General features: G+C 38.9%; 2 protein-coding genes across 2 annotated transcripts; both read left to right on the top strand.

The window, feature by feature from the left end:
• The first annotated feature begins 106 nt into the window (after positions 1-106).
• On the top strand, positions 107-1858 carry LOC113058779 (potassium voltage-gated channel subfamily E member 4). The gene is made up of 2 exons (XM_026226982.1): positions 107-232; positions 690-1858. Exon 2 carries the CDS (start codon positions 721-723, stop codon positions 1246-1248), a length of 528 nt encoding a protein of 175 aa, XP_026082767.1. The 5' UTR covers positions 107-232; positions 690-720; the 3' UTR covers positions 1249-1858.
• Positions 1859-14192: 12334 nt separating this feature from the next.
• On the top strand, positions 14193-18098 carry LOC113058771 (secretogranin-2-like). The gene is made up of 2 exons (XM_026226972.1): positions 14193-14309; positions 15823-18098. Exon 2 carries the CDS (start codon positions 15832-15834, stop codon positions 17608-17610), a length of 1779 nt encoding a protein of 592 aa, XP_026082757.1. The 5' UTR covers positions 14193-14309; positions 15823-15831; the 3' UTR covers positions 17611-18098.
• Positions 18099-20656: the final 2558 nt, after the last annotated feature.

A 20656-nucleotide genomic window follows, 5' to 3' on the forward strand; every position in this document is an offset into this window, starting at 1 on the left:
ACCGAGGCTGTGATAATGACGCTGTGAGCTCGAGCGTCTCTGGCCGGGACCCAAATCCTGTGAGGAAGGACGTGAGGATCTCGACTCCCTCAGCCTCTGTCACAGATCCTCCTGGCGCGTGGCCACGCTTGGATCCGCTATTTAAACCGGATTCAGCTGACAACCCCGTTAGTGAGAGAGACTTGAATAAACGCGAGGAACGGGCCGACGCGCTCCAGGGTGAAACATCCCGGTGAGTAACAACAACTTTAATAAAAAGTGCTATAAAGTCATGAACGGACATAAAAAAATATATTTAAAGCCCAAAATGGGCTTCATACGACTTAATGTAGCCTACTTACGAATAATGATAAATAATAATTTTAAATCATGTATAAATATTGGACTGATGTTATTACAGTTAATGTTAATACATTATTATTTTTGTCCTTTTTTTTACTTTGATGTCAGTTTATATTGTGTTACAATGTGATACAGTTTCCGAAATTAATGTTTCTTTAGTATATTTTATTCATTTTTATTTTACTTATTTGTTTTTCCTTTCCTCATTATTATTATATTATCTATTATTTTACAAATTTGTATTTATTTTTTAATCTTCTCATTATTATTATTATTATTATTACTACTACTACTATATCATTTAAAGGACTAAGTTGTTAGCTAACTTCCGCTCTGTTTTTTTACAGATTATTTAACTCTGTTTCTGTTACTGTTGTAATGGATTTGGCGCGCAACGCCTCCGCGCTGTCATCGCAGCAGACCAACCGAATCGTCTTGTCCGGTGGAAGCGACAGCAACGCGTATTTGTACATCGTCATCGTGGTGTCTTTCTACGGAGTCTTCCTCACTGGCATCATGCTCGGTTACCTGCGCACCAAACGGCGCGAGAAGAGGCGCACGAACGCGTTCACGCGGCTCCTGCACGAGGAGGAGCAGCGCGAGTGGGGCGCGAGCCAGAAGAAGCACAGTTTCAGCCTCCCCGCGTTTCCCGCCCTGCGCTCCACACCGGTGCCGTTCATGCTGAGCACCGGCCGCGCGCTGGAAAGCGGGAGGATTCTCTCGCCTCTGGCGTGCGCGCTGTGCTCGGTGGAGCAGAGCAGCGTGAGCTCCCTCAGCTCCGTCGCGGATGTGCGCTTCACTATCGAAGAGGAGTCGGACAGCGGCGGACACGAGGATCCACAGAGAACGGGCTCGGACCACAACATACACGGAGCATCCGGAGAAAAGCTCAAAGAAGCGCTCTGAGGTTCCCGCTGCAAACCGTTACGATGGCAACCATAGTTCCCGCCGAAATGCAGTGATTACAGTTAATGGTACAACAAATAAAACTGTTTAAAGTTGGTACAAGACACCGTTGTAATAAAAAAAAAACAAGTAAAGAACGTTTCTAAAAAGAAACTGTTTTAAGAAAACCCTGTGTTAATTTATTGAGGTTTCACGGTTGTAAATAACTACTGTAGTAACTTGGCGGGAACTGTGAAAGTTCTCTGAAGTGCCTTAATGGAAAGTATGAACTCTTACGCCAGAAACATATTTTTACACAAGCACATAACTAGCGATATAAATTGGATTTGACACATCTGGGATTACAATGATGCACGAAATTCGGTTTGTGTTACTAGACGTGTATTTGCTCGCATGCTTGTGTGAAGTATGTTTCAGGCATTAAACGCGATGTGACCACTGCCAAACATTGCGAGACACCTGGAAGTCACTTGAACAAAACAAAACATTTTTTTTTTAATCATTTTACTCAATAATGGCCTATATCGTCATTCACACAGACTTGTAAAATGATTTACAAAATGTAAAAATATCTGTATATTTTGTTCTATAGACATTGATATGTCTATAATTTTTTTTTACCTTATTTCATGTGTAAACTAAATAAAATGTTCCTTCAGAATGTGAAGGTTGTGTGGCTGTTTATGTTTGCACTTACCGATTATTGCCACTTGGGGAAGACAAAGACCACCGGGGCTTCTCCAGGGAAGGTTTCTCACATATTAGGGTTTTTGAAACTCTATAGACCTAGGAACCTAAAATGGTAACACGTTAAGACATAAGCATTCAAAAATGTAATTAAAGTTTTCCAAAAAATATATTTTTTTATATATTCTCCACTGGCACAAGGGACTGAAACTCAGTTCTTAAAAATGCAATTAGACATTCTGAACCCCTTTTCAGATTAGAAAAGTTTGTGTCAAGCCTCATGGCGTCATTTTAGAGATGAAGATCTTTCAAGCGTCCATTCCTGAAACATTTTTCACTCTATTCTTCCCCTTGAGAGTAGGCTAGATGTTTATTCAGGGACAAGGGAGTTTTCTATATTTCATGATTTTGTGCTTCCACACAGATCTGGATGATTATAAATATAATCAGAATCCTTCATTATCATCTTCCTCGCAGTCTTTGTTGTCTTAATGAAATGACATCACATGCACAAGTGTCAGTGACCCGTCTTCCACCCCAGGGATTGCAGTGGAAAGTTCTCGCATTTTCCGTCTGAGTGGCTCTTTTCCAATAAAAATTTCCTCAGTTCATCTTATGTGAGTAAAAACTGTTGCTGCGATGAATTGAAAAAGATTTCATTTTGTTTTTAGACAAAACACAATGACACATAATGAATAAAACTTCTGAACAAAACACTGCATGTGAACAATTTACTGAATCATTTTTGACCTATCAAAGATATGAATTATAAACCATGTCATGAAAATCTGATTTTATCTGAAAACAATATACAAATTCCAAGCTTATATGTGCAGTCACATCTCTGTTCATGACCCAATTTGTGCTCCCAGACAGATTCATGTTGATTAAAGGGGTCATATGATGCGATTTAAATTTGTCCTTTCTCCTTGGAGTGTTACAAGCTCTTGGTGCATGAAGAAGATCTGTAAAGTTACAAAGACTAAAGTCTCAAATCCAAAGAGATATTCTTCATCAAAGTCAAGACTTGTCCACGCCCTCTTAAAATGCCTCATTTAAACATGCCCCACATCTCTACATCACTATGTGGGAAGATTTGCATGACGCTGCCGAAATGTTCAAGCAAAGAAAGAAGGCGAAACTTTCATGCATCATTTGTAATCGGTTTTAATGTTTGTCTCATAGCGTTGGGAAATGGCCTCACGGTATGTTAAGAGGCATAACATTTCCGTCACATGCTTGAGGCATTCGGCCAATCACAACATGCTGGATAGCTGGCCAATCAAAGCACACCTCACTTTTCAGAACAATGAGCTTATTTGAAAATATCTACTCGTTTCAGAAGGCGGGGCATAGAGGAGAAACAATGTACAGTATGTGGAAAATAATGTGTTTTTTAACCTTAAACCACATAAACACATTGCATTACGCCAAATAGCCTACACAAAATAATGTTCTTTCTAGCAACATCATATGACCCCTTTAAATGATTGCTACTTATATGAAAGACAAAAGAGGGAGTCAGAAGAGAGGTTAGTGTGACTCATACTCCCTGCAGAGGAAATGAAAATCACTTCCTCCCTCTCTATGGCTCTGTAACATGTATTGTATGGCATGAATGGAGCATTCAGGATCAGTTTTATAAGTGCTTCTGTGCTACACTTGTTAACAGGAGAGTGGTAACTGACCCGCTCTTTTATGATGCATTTATTATCCAACGTTTTTGCTAAGAGTATGGTCTGGCTCTGCATACAATTAAAGTAAAGTGAACTTCAGCTGTCAAAAAGGCTGTAAAAGTGGTTCATTAGCACTGTGTTCCAAGTCTTCTGAACTCATAGCGTTGTGGAACAAACTGAATTTTATTTAGCTGAAAATTCACATAACCATAGCTATTAAAACTTCAGTCTCAGTCAGCTACGATGCATATTATATTTGACGAATTGATCGGCTGTATATATATATACGGTTTCGATCACTCTGATGAATCGTTTAATGAACTGATTCAATATTCAACTGACACCACTTACTGAAAGTTGAATATGAAAGTTATATATTCTTCAATCATTTAAATTTTGTATGCATGTTTGACAATTAGCGGAAACTAAAGATTATAATTTATTTAAATATTTATTTAAATATGCATATTTTTCTTACAAAAATGCACGGATTCACTTCAGGAGGTATATTTACCCCCTTTATGAACCACTCTAGGATGGCTCGAGGGTGAGTAAATCATAAGGTAATTTTCATTTTTGGGTGAACATTACCTTTAACAGAAAATGTCCTCTTTTACTGTATAAAATCTAAACATTTTGTCCAATATTTGTTTTTGTGTTGTATGAAACGGTGATACTTTTTGTGTTCAATTACTGGGTTATTTCACATACCGTCTTTAAAAATAAATGGTAAAATAAAAGTAATTTCTCTCTCTTTGCTCACTGATTTGGTCACGTTGACATTTGAGACTAACATTTACCATGTAAATCCCTAACACAGAAAAACAAATGAAATTGAATTTCTCTTTTTCTCATCTGACCTTCAAGACTTCCCATTTAATGGAACATGTATGAGGCTTGCCATGTTTTAAATGGCAACCCAACTTGACTTATTCATATTTAAATATCGAGTAACAACCTGAATAGTCAGATGTAATCAGGAAGATTAGGAAGAGTACCAATAAAATCGAACATAATGATAAGGTGAACACATACTAACCAGAACCATTCTCAAAAGAGTCTGAACACACGCAAATGTTTCATGTCTCCAGGTTCTTAATGAGAGTTTCTATGGCAACAGGTTCCCGAGGGAGTGCTTAATTAGATATCTGGATGGCGTAAGGACATCCGTATTAGGGCCATGTTGACGTGTGTGTGTGTGTGTGTGTGTGTGTTAGTGGGTGAATGGGTGCTCCTCAAACAGCAAATGAGTTGAAAAAAAAACACATTAAAGGTGCTTTAGGGAACTTTTGTAAAAAAAAATATTTTTTACATATTTATTAAACCTGTCATTATGTCCTGACAGAATATGAGACAGATAATCTGTGAAAAAATCAAGCTCCTCTGGCTCCTCCCAGTGTCCTATTGCCATTTGCAGAAATTCCATTGCTTTCTGTAAGAAACAACCAATCAGAGCTGCGGTCCGTAACTTTGTTTGTGTTCAAAATGTAGAAAAATGTATATAATAAGCGAGTACACCATGAATCCATTTTCCAAACCGTGTTTTTGGCTTGTCCTGAATCACTAGGGTGCACCTATAATAAGTGTTTATATTCGGACTATTTTAGATTGCTTCGGGGATACCGCGGCGGAGTAACCCAGTACCTTTGTGATTCTTCATAGACATAAACAGAGAGAAGTAGTTCCAGCTACGATGTTCTTCCGCAAGACGCAAGCAGTTCTGTTTATTAACCACTAGAGCGTCAAAAGTTACCGACTGCAGCTTTAAATCTTGTTCATTAATGTAATACTGCATGAAATGGTACAATAACGAGGATCAAACTGGCCCAGAATATTGAAAGAATTTGAAGAACAGACTCAACCCTGCTGTTAAAGACTAATTCTTACAGTTCCAATTAAAACTACAAAGGGACGTATGCCACTGAAGTTCCATAAAGTACTTTTCCTGATAGTTCTTCAGAAAACCATCTGTGCCCTGTTGCTTAAAAACCCCAAACTGATATGAATAATATTGAAGTCCTAAACTAAATCTAAACACCCAAAAAAGTTGCTGATATGAAGACACAGAGAAAAGGATGTTACATAGTTGTGAGACTTAATGGGGTCCTAGAGGGTCAACTTCAGATGAAACAGACTGGTCAGTGCTTAGTCAGTGTTAATTTAATGTTGATTTAGTAGCTCAGATGATCATTAGGTCTTGGTATTCAATGAGAAATGTTTCCATTTGAGATGTACAGCCTTTGATAGCATTCTTGAGATCTCTTATGAAAAACTCTGAGACACATGACATTACTAGGGTCAATTTCTTTGGAAAAAAAAAATCTGAAACTTATTATTCAAAAGCCTGCAGTTCCTTTCCAGATTTGTCATTGCTGTCTAGTATAACGGATACATTAAAGTTGACATCACTAACATCATCAAATTGGTTAAACAAACAGATTGTCTCATACCAAGTTTACAGTCAATGATGGCTTGTTGGGATGGTCGGGATGATGTCAAGATGTCAACCTATGAAAGAGTTATAAGTGTCTGTGCATCTCAAATCATGAAGGGTATCTAACAGGAAACGTCCTCAAACTCACATCATTGGCTGACTCAGAAGTCGTCAAACTGGTCAGATCATAATTTTGAGATATGAGAAAGTATTTTAACACCAGATTACACAGCTATGAGCAAGGAACCATAAAGAACCACTAAAGAATCTTTATTTTGATCTGGATTTGCTATCAGATCTCAGTTTTAGGGTCTCATTCTGGTGGTCTGAGCGGACGCTGGTTTGAACTCACTGATTAGCTGAACTTGACATAATAAAACAAAACAAGATAAGCCTCATGATTTCGGGAGGCTTGTAAGAGACCCCCAGTGGATTTTCCCAAAGCTCTTCATTTCCTGCAGCATGAATACGTGCAGAAAAACATCATGCATGAGAGTAAACCAGCAAAACATAAAAGATTATGATATTATGGTCAAAAATAACTCTTTTAAAGTCTGAAAACGTGTGTGTGTGTGTGTACTGTAAATCTCAATATAACAAGCAACACTTTCACTCACCAACCAAATCAAATGAACATAGTAAGATTTTTGTTAGAGCTGCTGTCTCTGAATATATGTGTGTGCTGAAGAATCATTGATCCTGCTTTCAACTTTGCATTGACCTGGTGCCATAAAAAACTAAACTAAATCTTGCAAAGTAGATGATTGGATGCCATCTGCTCCCATCTCAGCGGGAATCACTGCTAACTACCACGTTTTACTACTTAGATATGAAAGAAAAAGAAATGTAATATATTAGTTCCCCGCCCCCAGCTGAGACACTCTAAACACGTACAGCCATGATGGTTTTAATTGCTTTAATCACTTTAAAAAGTAAGGTACTAAGTGCAACATGTGCAGAACAAATCTGTCATATAGGATACATGAAATCTTTAGTGAGAGCATGTAAAATAATATGCCATGTTTTAGCAGGTTATGGTCCAATGACTTGTTTAAATTATTTTATAAAAATTTTTTTTTTTTAGATAATTGATTTTTGGTAACAATTTACAATTTTTTTTGCATTATTAAACATTAACAAAGCAATTATTAATGCACACTGGAAACTTTTGCTGCTGATTAGGACACAGGGTAAAGTGTGTCAAGTTCTGAACATGGGAGGCTGGTTTTTATCTGATTTGAGTTAGACGCTGCTGTGCTGAAATCACCCTGTCAGTGAGATGAGAGACACAGTTAAGAGGTCAGAGGCTTGTAAACAACTACATAACAGTGCATTTCTTATACTGTATTCATCTTCTCGTATTAATTCTGAAAGCTTTCTAAATATATGAGCAAAATCCTTTTAAGCTGGATTTAAATGACGAGGCTTAATCTGTGTGAGTGTGTTTGTGGGCATAGAAAGTGCCAGAATGGACACGCTTGAAAAGACCAATTGCTGCAATGGTGGATGACTCACCGGTTGGGAGTATTTATAGCATCAACACACACACACACACACAAAGAATGAGCCTTTTAACCTGGAAAAAGTCAAATCACTCTCTTTCTCTCTCAACATACATGAACAAACCATAACACAGATGGATAAAAAAAATAAATGCAATAAATAAAATAAACTTGCTCATGTTGATTTTGTTCATGAGAAAATTGATGAGAAATAACTGCTTGCTCTCATTGTTTGGGAATTGTTGCTCAAATGCTGTTGCCAGGCACAGAACAAGCACGGTTGCTATGGATACAGATGTTGACAGCTGGCTTTGTCTGACTGACACCTGTGACCCCTCACTGATGTTCCCGCCCACTTTTGTCACTACGACCACATGAACACTCCAAAATGTTCAGAATATGTTAGTTATAGATTTTGAATGAAAATAAGGAAGTTTTTATATGATATGTGGTGCCTGTCTAATCAATACACACTTATTGACATATTAAAGCTGTTTGTCTCTCTCTGTGTGTGTGTGTGTGTGTGTGTATGATTGCTCTGCTCTTTGCTGTGAACAAAACCCTTGGGGATAATTATGTCTCCAAAACCGCTCTATTTCCACCTCAGAGAGAGAGACAACAACAATGGTCAGAATTCAGCCCCACGAAATTGTCAAAGCATAAAAGACAACTTGAGTATAACTTGGCCCTAAGCAGAAATTATACAACAGCAGAATACCCGAGCATATTAAAATACAGGCAGATATCGACAAAACTGGCTGCTCAAAGAGAGCCGGATATGATCATACTGTAGCCGAAGCCGATCAAACTAGTGTCACGGTACATCGATGCTTGTCACAAGAAGAGAAACCAGTCGACAAATCAGTGATGCATTCACAAACAAACACAGTTTAGAATTTTAGTATTTCTGTTTACTGAATTTAACATTTGTATTTTATCATTTTAGATTTTGTTCATTTAATATCAGTTCTACGTTCATTCTGAATTTAGAGGAAGAGGGGTGAGTTATTTTTAGTCTTAGGGCTTTGTTCAAATCAAGCAAACACCACTAAATATTACATTTCAGCATGCAGCATTTGTGCTCCAGAAATAATGGAAATCTCTTCTAGTCTCTTCATTACTATGGGGTTGCTTTCTGGTGGCATAATGTATAGAGAATACATGAATGTCCATACAATGCATAGCAAAGCAACCACCTGTTACACCACCCAATGCTAAAATCCACTCAGAACACCTTTGCTCATTGCAACCACAAAACAACATTGTAAAAATGATTTTTCAAAATGTCAAGTTTAATTAAATGTGTCGCCTGCTATTTTTTTATTATTGTACATTTCCTGACAATTTCTGAGTGAACATTATTTCTGAGTAAATCCAACAGATTTTTTTTCTGCAGTGTACTCATGAAAACACATAGCAATGCATTAAGAATCACTGTGGACACTGTACTAACTACAACCCAAAACATCCTAGCAATGGCTATGCATGCATCTGAAACACTCTAGTGTGATGACAAAAGAGTTTTGCTATTAAAAAAAACCTTACTCAATCTAATTTGGTCCATCACTGTCCCATCACACTTGTGTTACATACACTCTTCCTCTATTACCCTTTGTCTTTTCATTTTCTCTTTTTTCTCATTAAAGCACATTTCGATTCAGCCACACACACACACACACACACACACACACATCTGACCTATGAGTCATTGCTGGCAGCACTGCAAAACACTCTTCCATCCTCCCTCTCTCTCTCTGTGTCAGACTGATGTTGTCTCTTGTTTCTGGTCTCTGTCGACTCCTCCCAGTGTCCTGAGATGACCTGTCAATCACAGGATCTTCAGAGGTCAGGAGTGTGCTCAGTTTTACGGCTCTTCTTCTCTTTACCCTTTTGTTGAGTGGTTTCCTTTCCATTTCTGATCTCCAAAGGCTTCCCTGAAGCCAAACAGTCTTCTTACATCTCGTAGAGTCTTGCTTTTTTTCTCTCTTCTTGTCTGCTGAGGTGCGATAAAGAAAAGTGACCTTGTTATTAGAGGCAGCAAAAAGAGAACCTATCTGAACTATCACCAGCACAGGATGCCTCCAGGTTGTATACTTCATGCCATTAACTTGCAAGTAGCTGAAAGCAAATATGACTTTCAAATGTCAAATTGGATGAATCGATTAAAGGAATAGTTTGCACACAATGCAATGCAATCATTTACTCATGCACCCTCGTGTTGTTCCAAACTTGAATGAGTTTCTTTGGTGGAAACCAAAGCAGATACTTTGGAGAAGTGTCCTTGCTGCTCTTTTCCATACAAAAAAAAAAGGATGTTATAGAAGAGGCACTTATAAGTCTACACAAATAGAATGTGCTATGTATTTCAAATCTGTTTTGGTATAAAAACTTAAAGAAATGAAACACTACTGCAGCTCTCAAATATAATTGACATTCATCTGCATTCAAATATGGCAAGTTAGGACACATTGCATCAGATTTTACATCGAATTTAAATGAACTGCTTGCAAGAAGCAATAAAGTTTGACTGGCATTTTTTTTCTTTTGCATTGCATTTTAGGTTAAATCTTTATCCAGTAATGGACATAAATATACAACCAATAAAATAACAACAACAACTCCACGAGAAGTATAACCAAATAAATCAGGTTAGATTTTGATACGGCTGATCTTTATCCCATAAATTGCAGTGCATTTACCTTTTTGTTGAGATGTAGCATTTTCCTAATGGCATCTGAACTGATTAAACCTCCATAATCTTAAACGGGAAACTACTCGGATTTTAATGACCGTGTAGGAGGCATCATGGGATATGGAGTCCATTTCAGCAATGAAACAGATGGAAATACTGATCAATAATTGAGATGAAGGGGAAGGAGAGAGAAAGAGAGAGACACACAGGACTCGTTGGCTCAGATCAGATCTGCTGTTGTGTGTGTGTGTGTTTTGTGGAGGGGAAGTAATTAAATTGTAATGTGTGTTGATCTGTTTAGAGTCCCTCAACATGCTGCTGCACTTTCCTCAAGATACTGAGAGCAACAACCTTCACCCACACACATACAAAAACACTACACAAGACGACAGAAGGGGAGAGGAAGAGAGAAACATGAAGAAGTAACAAGAACACATAATGAACTGTTTAGAGTATCAGGTGACTGCTGACACACAGTCACATCTATTGAGTTTACATACCTCTCGTCTCATATGTTTATATTCCTTGCAGAATAAGATTTTACCAGATCAAAATAAATAAGAGATACAGTCTTACAAATAAAAACTAACAAAGCCCATAAAATGCGTAAATGCATAATCAGAAATAATAAAATGCATTTCACAGATGTCCATTAATTTGTGAGCACAAATGTGAATATACACAATTTTACCCAAGAGAACTGCTTTGGCATCTCTTCTTGTTTTCATAGGCCCACAACACTGTTAACGCTCTGACAGAGCAGAAATGTTTTGCATGTGTCTCAGTGTGGGAGGCACGGTTTGATGCCCAGATACATCTGAGAATTCAGGAAAAATGAGAACATTCCGTCCTGGGCTCCATGGGAAAACAGACAGCCAGAAGGGAGTGATGTTTGACAGATCAACAAACATAATCTTTCTCAAATATACAGAAAAACAAAGCTGATCATGTTCTCAATCTCTCCGTTTGTCGTTGTACAAACACTGCGAATGATGCCTCAGACTGTTGAGAACACAAACCATAAATACCTGACATTAATTGTAGGGTGAAACAACTTTCATGTATTGCCTATTTAAATGTGTTTATTTTCCTACCACATGCACTGCACAGGGGAAAAAACACACAAGATTCGTAATGTTGAAATGTGTCGACACTAAAAGTTGCACATGTACAAGTGTGTGATCTCCTGTTAAGAAACGTTCAGAGAAAACAATATGGAGCAATGTATTGCTTTGACAGATCCATTTAAAGAATATTCTGGAATTAAAAATTGAGACTCTTGTCAAACACAGACTACAATTTCAACTCACTGACAGTAATCCGTATCAATCAAAATTATTTTTTGATCTTTTAATGTACTTAACATCTCTGAAAATTCAATTTCATCTTTCTGTGCACCATCAGAATATCTCAGTGGGCAATTTAACCTAATTTTTTTATATATATAAAAACATTAGATTTTAATATATTGCATATCATGCATTGGTTTTCTAGTGATGTGCATGTTGCATTATGTATGTTAGAGAGTCAAATTCATACAAACTAATGCAATGCATTCTTCAAACACTTAAAAACATCTTATAATTATGCACTTCTCTGAAATGAGCATGAAAAATAGGAACTATATAACATTTTGTTGGGGCACAATAAAATGTTGTGAGAGCTGCTTTTAACAATAAGTATAGTTTGTCTTGCAACACTACAGGTAGTTTATGTCGTCTGAACTTCTACCATGTGTGTGCTGTCTGTGTTTCTCTGTCAATGTGATTAGTTGTCTGAAATATTAAATGCATCCAGCACACCGTATTCAGGATCATCGGGAGAACAAGCTGTTTTTAGCCCAGAAACACACTTACATAACAAAAGAGGTAATTGGAGTACATAGACACACACATTTGTTTACTGAAGCTGTAATGTGCAGGAGAGATGAAATAATAAATCTGCATTAACAACAATGGTGCACCTGTTCACACACACATACAGTTGAACTGTGTCAGAGCAATGACATGAGAAGAGAAAACAGAACAGATGAGAAGTGAAGAGATGAGATGAAAAGAGAAGAGTAAACAGACGAGAAGAGATGAGAACAGAAAAAGAGGACATAAGATTAGAAAATAATAGATGAAATTAGATGTGAAGTGAAGTGAAGACAAAAAACATGAGAAGATAAAGATGGGAAGATTTTAAAAGAGTAGAAGAGATGAGAAAAAAACACACGAGATGAGACGATAGATTGCATGAAATGAGAAAACAGAGAAACCAGAAAAAAAATTGATGAGAAGAGGGAAGGCACAAGAAAAGAGATTAGATGAGAAATTAAATAGAAAACAGAAAACACGAGATGAGAAGAGATTAAAAAAGACCAGAAGAGATGAGATGGAAAAAGAAAAAGAGCTGAGAAGAGAAGAGAAGAGAAGAGAAGAGAAGAGAAGAGAAGAGAAGAGAAGAGAAGAGAAGAGAAGAGAAGAGAAGAGAAGAGAAGAGAAGAAGAGATAAAAGAAAATAGCAAAGTCAGGATAGGCTAGATGAGATGAGAAGAGAATAAAAGCTTGATTGTAGCTGTGGCACATTTAGCATCATCATCGTGTGTGTGTGTGTGTGTGTGTGTGTGTGTGTGTTCTTGTTTTTGTATCATATCAGGACACAACTCTGTATAATGACAGGGGTATGACACAGGTATTACAAGGAGAGGGTGACTTATGAGGACATAACCCATGTCCCCATTTTCCAAAACACTTATAAATCATACAGAATGAGTTTTTTTGAGAAAGTAAAAATGCACAAAGTTTCCTGTGAGGGTTAGGGTTAGGGTTAGGGTTGGTGTAGGGCGATAGAATACACAGTTTGTACAGAATAAAAACCATTACACCTATGGGATGTCCCCACTTTTCACAAAAACAAACACGTGTGTGTGTGTGTACTCTGAGATGTTTTGAATGAAACTGTGAATAGTAGTCGTCCACCAGCAGCAGAGCGGATTTCTGAATGAACGAGATCTCCCTCCTGTCGGCTCCTGACACACTGCCAAACACTTCAGAAAATCAGCCGCCAGGCAGCAAGAACCAGAGCCAACGACTGCGAACCCCCTCCCAGACACATGCCATGTCACTTCCTCTCCTTCAGTCCCTGTCTCACGCCTCTCCCCTCCTCTGCGGCTCTCCACTGTGACTCATCGCTCGCCAGACGCTTTACAGATGAAGTCAAATCAACATGTGTATCAGCCAGCGTATGTGTGCATGTGAGAAAAATGCTTTCAGCTCCCCCTGCCTCATTTTCAACATGCTTAAAGGATTAAATTGCTTTTTTGGCACAACGACAGCAACATGATCAAAACGAGATCTCCCAAGAGCAGTCTGGGCGCATGGGTCAAAAGCACCATCAATGATCGACTATTATAATAATATCACAATCAAACTCGAGAGCTTCCACTTCACATCAAGAGAAGGTCACAATGAGTGGGTTTCTTCCTCATCAGGGGTCATTTGGCACTGAAACATCTAATCAGAGGCACTTTTCTGTTTCCTTACATAAAAAAAAAAAAATCCCTGTTAACCACCAAAATATACAAAATTCTAACCCACTAAACTTCAACTAAAATTTGATTGCTGATTTTGAAGTAGAATCTATACAAGGAAAAGCTCATTTCGCTTACAATGTTAAATCTAATTAATGATCATGATGAAAATAGGTGTTTTTTGTAAGGGATCAGCCATCCTGATGTAATTTTTTTTTTTTTTTTTTTTTGAATAAGACGAACTCATTGTTATGCATGCATAAAACAATTCATTTTGAGTTTGTGTGCCAAATTAATAACCTCCAATCGCCTGGAGTGTGTGTGTGTGTGTGTGTGTGTGTGTGTGTGTGCACGCGCGCATGTGTGTGGCCTGTTTTGCGTATGTTGTTTCAGTGACGCACGAATCAGGTGACGTCTCTTATAACAGGCGGAGCTGTCCGTGGTGCTGACGAGAGAGAGAGAGAATCCGCGCTCGTGCAGCCATAAACACACCGAGAGCGCGAGAGCGATGCGCAACGCACTCACGACTCCCCGTTAAAACAGACCGAAAGCAAAGGTAAGAAGGTTTTTGCATCTAAACACTCATTTGTGCATTATTTAAGACAGAATAGCCTACATCACTTTTATCTCTTTAGAAACGCGTAGGGTTTTTATATTTCAGCAACCTGCTGCGCGCAACCGAGAGACGCGTCTCACGAGAGATGAAAAAAAAAACACGTTTTAAAAGTAGAAAAAAAAGAATTGATAAAAGTTAGACAGCATCTCACGTAACTGTTATTTTAAAACTCTGTGTTTATTTTATATTCTACAAATCATTCATTAAGAACGCTAAGCACACTTAAAAGCAAAGCTGGTAAAATCCTGACGGATTTTGTACTAGTTAAAAGTTCATCATCTTAAGAGATTGCAGTGATCAGGATGTCGTGCTCTGGGGTTTACTCCTCCTCTCCGTTTGACGGCACTTTGCGGTTCAACAGCAGTGCGGATGCTCGTGCAGTCTCCCGTAGCAACGGGGTATGACTCATTTAGTCGTGGCAGCAATTTAGAAACTAATGAGATTTTCAGCGCAGGCTGCGCGCGCTCTCTAAGTGCTCCGCAAACACTCATCAACAGGCTTTCAACAGATGTCATAAAAAGAGAGAGAGAGAGAAACAGAGCGAGAACTGGGATGGTCAATTAAGCAATGTAAACAAGACTGCAGTAAGTCATCTCGGGTAAGTCTTTGTAAGAAGATAAAGGAATAGTTTGTCAGGAGATGCCACCATTTAATCACCCTCATGTAATTCCAAACGTGTGGCTTTCTTTCTTCTGTGGAACAAAAAATAAGGCATCTCGAACCACTGTTTTTGCCCATATATACCATGAGAGTCAATGGGGTTCAAAACAACACTGGATCACATTGGACAAAACCACTGAGAAAATCATTCTTGACTTGACTTGCTGATGACAGAACAATCAATATGCATGAAATTGTTGGTGCAAACACATCTATGTATCTGTTGCAAAAAGCTACAAAAGCTGTCACTTGGGTTGTACCTTTTTAAAAGATACACCTTTGTACCTCGAAATAGATACAATACAATACAGACTGCATCAAGGCAGCTTTACAGGGTTAAACAGGAAAAACGTGCAAGAGCACAATAGAAAACAGTCTGTTTATCAGTTAAAGAAAGTTCATTGTTGATTCAGCGATGTCATTGTCCAGCTCAGTTCAGCTTTTTTCCGATAGTGTCAGCAATGTTGCTAGAAATTGTGTCCCCAGCCAAGCAACCCAGAGGCGACTGTGGCAAGGAACCAAACCTCCATCGGTGACAGAAATGGAGAAAAAAAAGGACCAGTCGTGGGGCCAGTTTTCCTTTGTCCTGACTAAACCAGCATGGTGTGGTTTAATTCAAGGCTGCAATGCATGTTGGATTGAGCAGAGGACTCGTCTGGTTCTCGTGGTCTTGTGCCGATTATTAATGATTTTAAATAGTGCATATTACTACCTAAAGTGTACATTGTTAGAAGCTAAATGGTACGTTTAGTACCTATTGACTCATCATCTTTTCTCCCTCCCTCCCTTTCTCAGGTTAAACATGTCGTCATCATCTAGATGCTGTGCAACAGGGGTGTTCAACCTCCCTTCACTCCTTCTTCTGCCCCTTTTCCTTTCTCTCGTTTGTGGAGTACAAGGGGCCACGCTAAGAGAGCATCTCCTGAGTGAAAGCGAACCCGTCTCTTATGGACCAGCGTCCCAGATCCGTCCTCCTCCGAGTGCCGAGATGCTTAGAGCTCTGCGTTACATCCAAAGCCTCAGCCAGAGAACCCCATATGGTCGCCTTGATGACCAGCAAGACACTTCAGATGACATGGAGAGCGTTCGCTCCCTGCTACAGCTGGCAGATCCTGCCCGGATGGATAGAGGCATGGATGAGAGAGATGAAGAGAAGGACAACACTCAAGAGTTGCTGCAAGCGGTGCTTACCACACTTCAACAGACCGAGGAGCACATGGTGCCTGAGAAAACCTCCCAGAAGGTCATCGCACCATCTCAACCTCGATACACTGTCCAATCCTTCCCAAGACCAAAGCAACAACTAGAAGTAGAAACTTCAGCTGAGAACTACGGAAGGACTTCGTGGACCAATCCAGATAACCGGAGACGGCACCGGAAGTTCCCACTTGCGTTTGAGGATCAGGAGCAGCCTCTCAAACGGACCAACGAGAAAGCAGAAGAACAGTACACACCCCAGAAGCTGGCGACCCTTCAATCTGTGTTTGAGGAGCTGAGTGGAATCGCTGCATCTAAGGCCAACAGCAAACGGGAGGATGGTGAAGAAGATTACGATGACGATAACGACTTTTACAGACAGAGGAGGATGGTCTTGGAAGACATCATGGGAACTGATGAATGGGCACCTTTGGAGGAACAAACAGAGACTGAAGAAGAAGAAAGAGAGAGGCATGGGTTCAATCCCAACCTTGAGGATGATGAGCAAGAGGAGGAGGAGGATGAAGAGGAGGATTATGTCAAAAGATCCAACCAGTTCCAGACAGGAAAAGAGGAGGAGCCTGAGGACATTGCAAAGCTTGTGGACTACTATCTTCTGAAAATCCTAGAACAGAAAAAGCAGGAGCAGCAGAATAGACAAGAGGCCAGCAAGAGCGAGCAAGAAGAGGTGGAGAGAAAAGATGTGGATGAGGATGATGGAGAGGAAGAAGATGAGGAGGAGAGAGAAATCAAGCCAATGCACAGCACATTCCCTGAGTCTTTGTCCAAGATAATCTCAATCTCACAGAAGCTACGAATCTCACCGGAGGAAGTTCTTGAGCTTCTCCATAATGAGAAGCAGAAGGATTTATTGGGAATCCCAAAGGAATCACGTACACCCTACACAACCGTTCACAAGACCTTCACCGCAGCACCTCACCGACGGCCGCTCGAGACCACGAAGGGCAACAGCATCAGCCAAGACATCGTGAATATCCTCAAGCTGGTAAACGCAGCACAACAAAACAACAACCGACCAGCGCAACCGGAAACATCACGTTATTATGAGAGGAAAACCGGCAGGGATGATTATGACGACGCTGCCGGCGAGGAAGACGAACTTGCCAATTACCTGGCGTTGAAAATGTTCGAGCATGGACAGAGACGGGCACGTCTGGCGCCATTACGTGACGAGGACCAGCCCATGTACGAACGCGGTGACTACTTCGATAAAAGCACGGCACAAAAAAGACCCGCGAATCACGAGAACGCAGTGACAGGGTTAGACAACAACACAATGCTGCAAATCCTGCGGTATCTGGATCCGGAGGGCGACGATGCCGACGAAATTGACTCTGAGGGGAAAACGGTCCCTGAAATGTAGATGTGTAGATAACGATTAATATTCATTGTTTTAAGTTTGTCATATAATAAAGTATTTTGAAAGAAATATATCCCCTTATTGCGTTAAGTCAATGTAGTTCTCCAGCTTTTCTCATTTCTTGTTCTGTATAGCAGAAAAAAATGGTATTTTAGTATGAACTCAAGAACTTTTAGTAGTAACTCAATTAATTAGTTCATTAGTTAGTGAATAGAACAATGTAAGTCGCTGGCTTTACCTCTTAAACATATGAACACACACAGATTTTCTCCCTCTTAACTACACCACTTGTGTTTTCAGTAAGTCAGTCTCTTGTGCGTGTGATGAGGTCATGTGTGACGTGGCAGAGGTAAATAAAGCATTTGTTCACACCATGGTCCTCTGTGTAATGCTTTTCTCACTGCTGAGGAACCTCTGCAAGCTTTGCATGACATCAAATCTTTTTATTATGGTAATTGGTTTCTGTTTCATGTGCAACAAGGGTCATAACAGCCCAAAATGCATTTACATTTGAGTCATGAAAATTTGGTTTCATATTTAAATGCATGTATAGAATAAGCTGTAATTATTCTACTACAATACATACATTCTCAAAAATAATTTTTGTTATTATAAAATGCATTTTAGTATATATTAATAAAATAAAAATCCGTGCAACACTTTTCAGATTTTAAACATTCTTTCTTTCAGTTTCAGTTCAATCTAAGCTCTGTCTGAGAGTTACTGACTGATTGTCTGCTCACAGAGAAAAATGTAAATAACATTTACCGCACAATGAAAAGAAACCAGAGGTTTCACAAGTGTAGTCAAATATCCGACTCCAAGACTGCATTTATTTGATCAAAAATGTTTTATTTATTAACTTTAAAATAACTGTTGAATAAACTTTAAAAATGTAATTTATTCCTGTTATGCAAAGCTTCAGCATCATTACTCTTGAGTTTCACATGACCCTTCAGAAATCAAGATCGGCATTTATTTGAAATCTTTTTTAACATTATGAATGTCTTAAAAGTCACTTTTGATCAATTAAATGCATCCTTGGTGAATAAAAGTATACATTTCTTCAAAAATATTCTTACTCCATTAGTATACATGAGTGTATCTCTGTATCTCTTGTATTATAGACTTCTCACTGTCTCAAAAGTAGTTTGAAATGTTTACTAATACAAAGTGTTGCTATTTCAGCGTTGTGACTTTGTATGGAAGCTTAATTAAATACATTGAGCATGTGAAGTTCTTGTCATTGTGTTTTTGAGGAGTGAGATGATGGCTGTGATGATCTGAAGATGTTCCTTCAGTATGTGTTTTTTTTTATATTCCTCTATTGTCTGTCAAAACATAAAAACAAGTCATATTTAACTGATTCATACCTATATCTTTAAACAGATACAGATGCCAAAAACAAAAATACGTGTCTCCACATGATTCTGAAGACCCATTAACATGCTCTTGATGACATAAAAATCTTACCAAGAAGATGAAGAATATTACTCTGAACAATACATATGCCATACAAGAGAAAAGCACATGCAGTAAGAAGGTGACCTCTGACCTCCTGTAGACAATCTTCATATCCCTCCACAGCAGGAAGTTGCAGGTGATGTCTCTTATGATCTTCTTGTCACGATCGCTGAGAGTCGTGAACCATTTCTGCAGCCGTAGTTTCCCCTGACGAATGAACAGAAGCAGGAACCGCATCTACAGCAGAGACACACAATCATTAGTCCTGAAAAAGTCTGTAAGCAATGTGATGAAGTATTGACCTGAATACAGCACAAAACACACGTCAAATACAACTTGCTTTGTCATAGTCAGGATGTCAAACAACCCTATAATAAATGATTAATTTGATAAAAAAATAATAATAATAATAACAACACACACATACATGCTGCTTGGTCCTGAAGTGTGAGATATTTTTCTTTAAAATGTCCATATCAGTAATATTCATAAAATCTTCAGAACATATTAAAACCAGGTTAAAAGAAAGTTAAGCATGCCAAGGTTATGGTAATTCTATAATGACTATTCCATAACTCATAACTAAATAAAGCCTTTGTTTTTTTAAGACTAAAAAATTACATTAACCATTTTACCTTTAATTGCTTCTAAAAATTAAATATAGTCTACATAGACACAGGCAATAATGCGTTTCACTAGTAATGTGAACATGAAACAGCTAATTTGTTTTAACCAAGAAAAGATTTAAAATTAACAAACGCACGTTTGTAGCCCATTTGTTATACAAGAGGAAATACAAATGTCCCTCTTGTCAGCACAAGAACAGTGTGTGTGTGTGTGTGTGCAGTAAAACACAACAAAGGGTCTGATATAAGGACATATCCCAGACAAGTAGCTCTACAGTAGGCTACAGAAGAGAAAACACAAAAAACAAAGCTCTATCTGACCTCTGACACTCGGATTCGTATCTTAATAGTTTGGACCTGTTTGTGATTGTTAACGCAAGAATAAGGCAGGAGCATCAACAAGAAGACAGCAGATGCACACTTGTGAACCTCGTGCACATGTGTGAACCAATCGCAGGCGCGTACGGAGAGCAGGGGCGGGGCCGAGATCTGCGCGTGTCTGGATCTGCATCACACCGGCTGGCTTTACCTGGAGCGAGGACATCCTTTCCGCCCCAGTTGGCAGCAATTAATTAAAGGTTATAGCCAATTGCCACCCTTAAAGAAAGCCTTGACACCCCTGCTGCCGCCCCAGTTGGCAGCAGTGAATTAAAGGTTATGGCCAATTTGAAAATTTACGAGCGCGAATCTTTCGTGATTCGTGATCCTGCACCAAACTCCCGAACTTATTCAAATGATTTGTGATCCCCAAACTGACTCAAATGATTCGCGAACCCGCTTTGAACTCCCAAACTGACTCAAATGATTCGCGACCCCCAAACTGACTCAAATGATTCGCGATCCTGCTACGAACTCCCAAACTGATTCAAATGATTCGCGATCCCCAAACTGACTCAAATGATTCGCGATCCCCAAACTGACTCAAATGATTCACGACCCCCAAACTGACTCAAATGATT

The sequence above is a fragment of the Carassius auratus genome, chromosome 40 (genome assembly GCF_003368295.1).
Source record: "Carassius auratus strain Wakin chromosome 40, ASM336829v1, whole genome shotgun sequence".
NCBI classification, from domain to species: domain Eukaryota; kingdom Metazoa; phylum Chordata; class Actinopteri; order Cypriniformes; family Cyprinidae; genus Carassius; species Carassius auratus.

What these genes read in the sequence shown, in the direction of transcription:
- LOC113058779 (XM_026226982.1), top strand. Translation starts at nt 721, where the DNA reads ATGGATTTGGCGCGCAACGCCTCCGCGCTGTCATCGCAGCAGACCAAC.
- LOC113058771 (XM_026226972.1), top strand. Translation starts at nt 15,832, where the DNA reads ATGTCGTCATCATCTAGATGCTGTGCAACAGGGGTGTTCAACCTCCCT.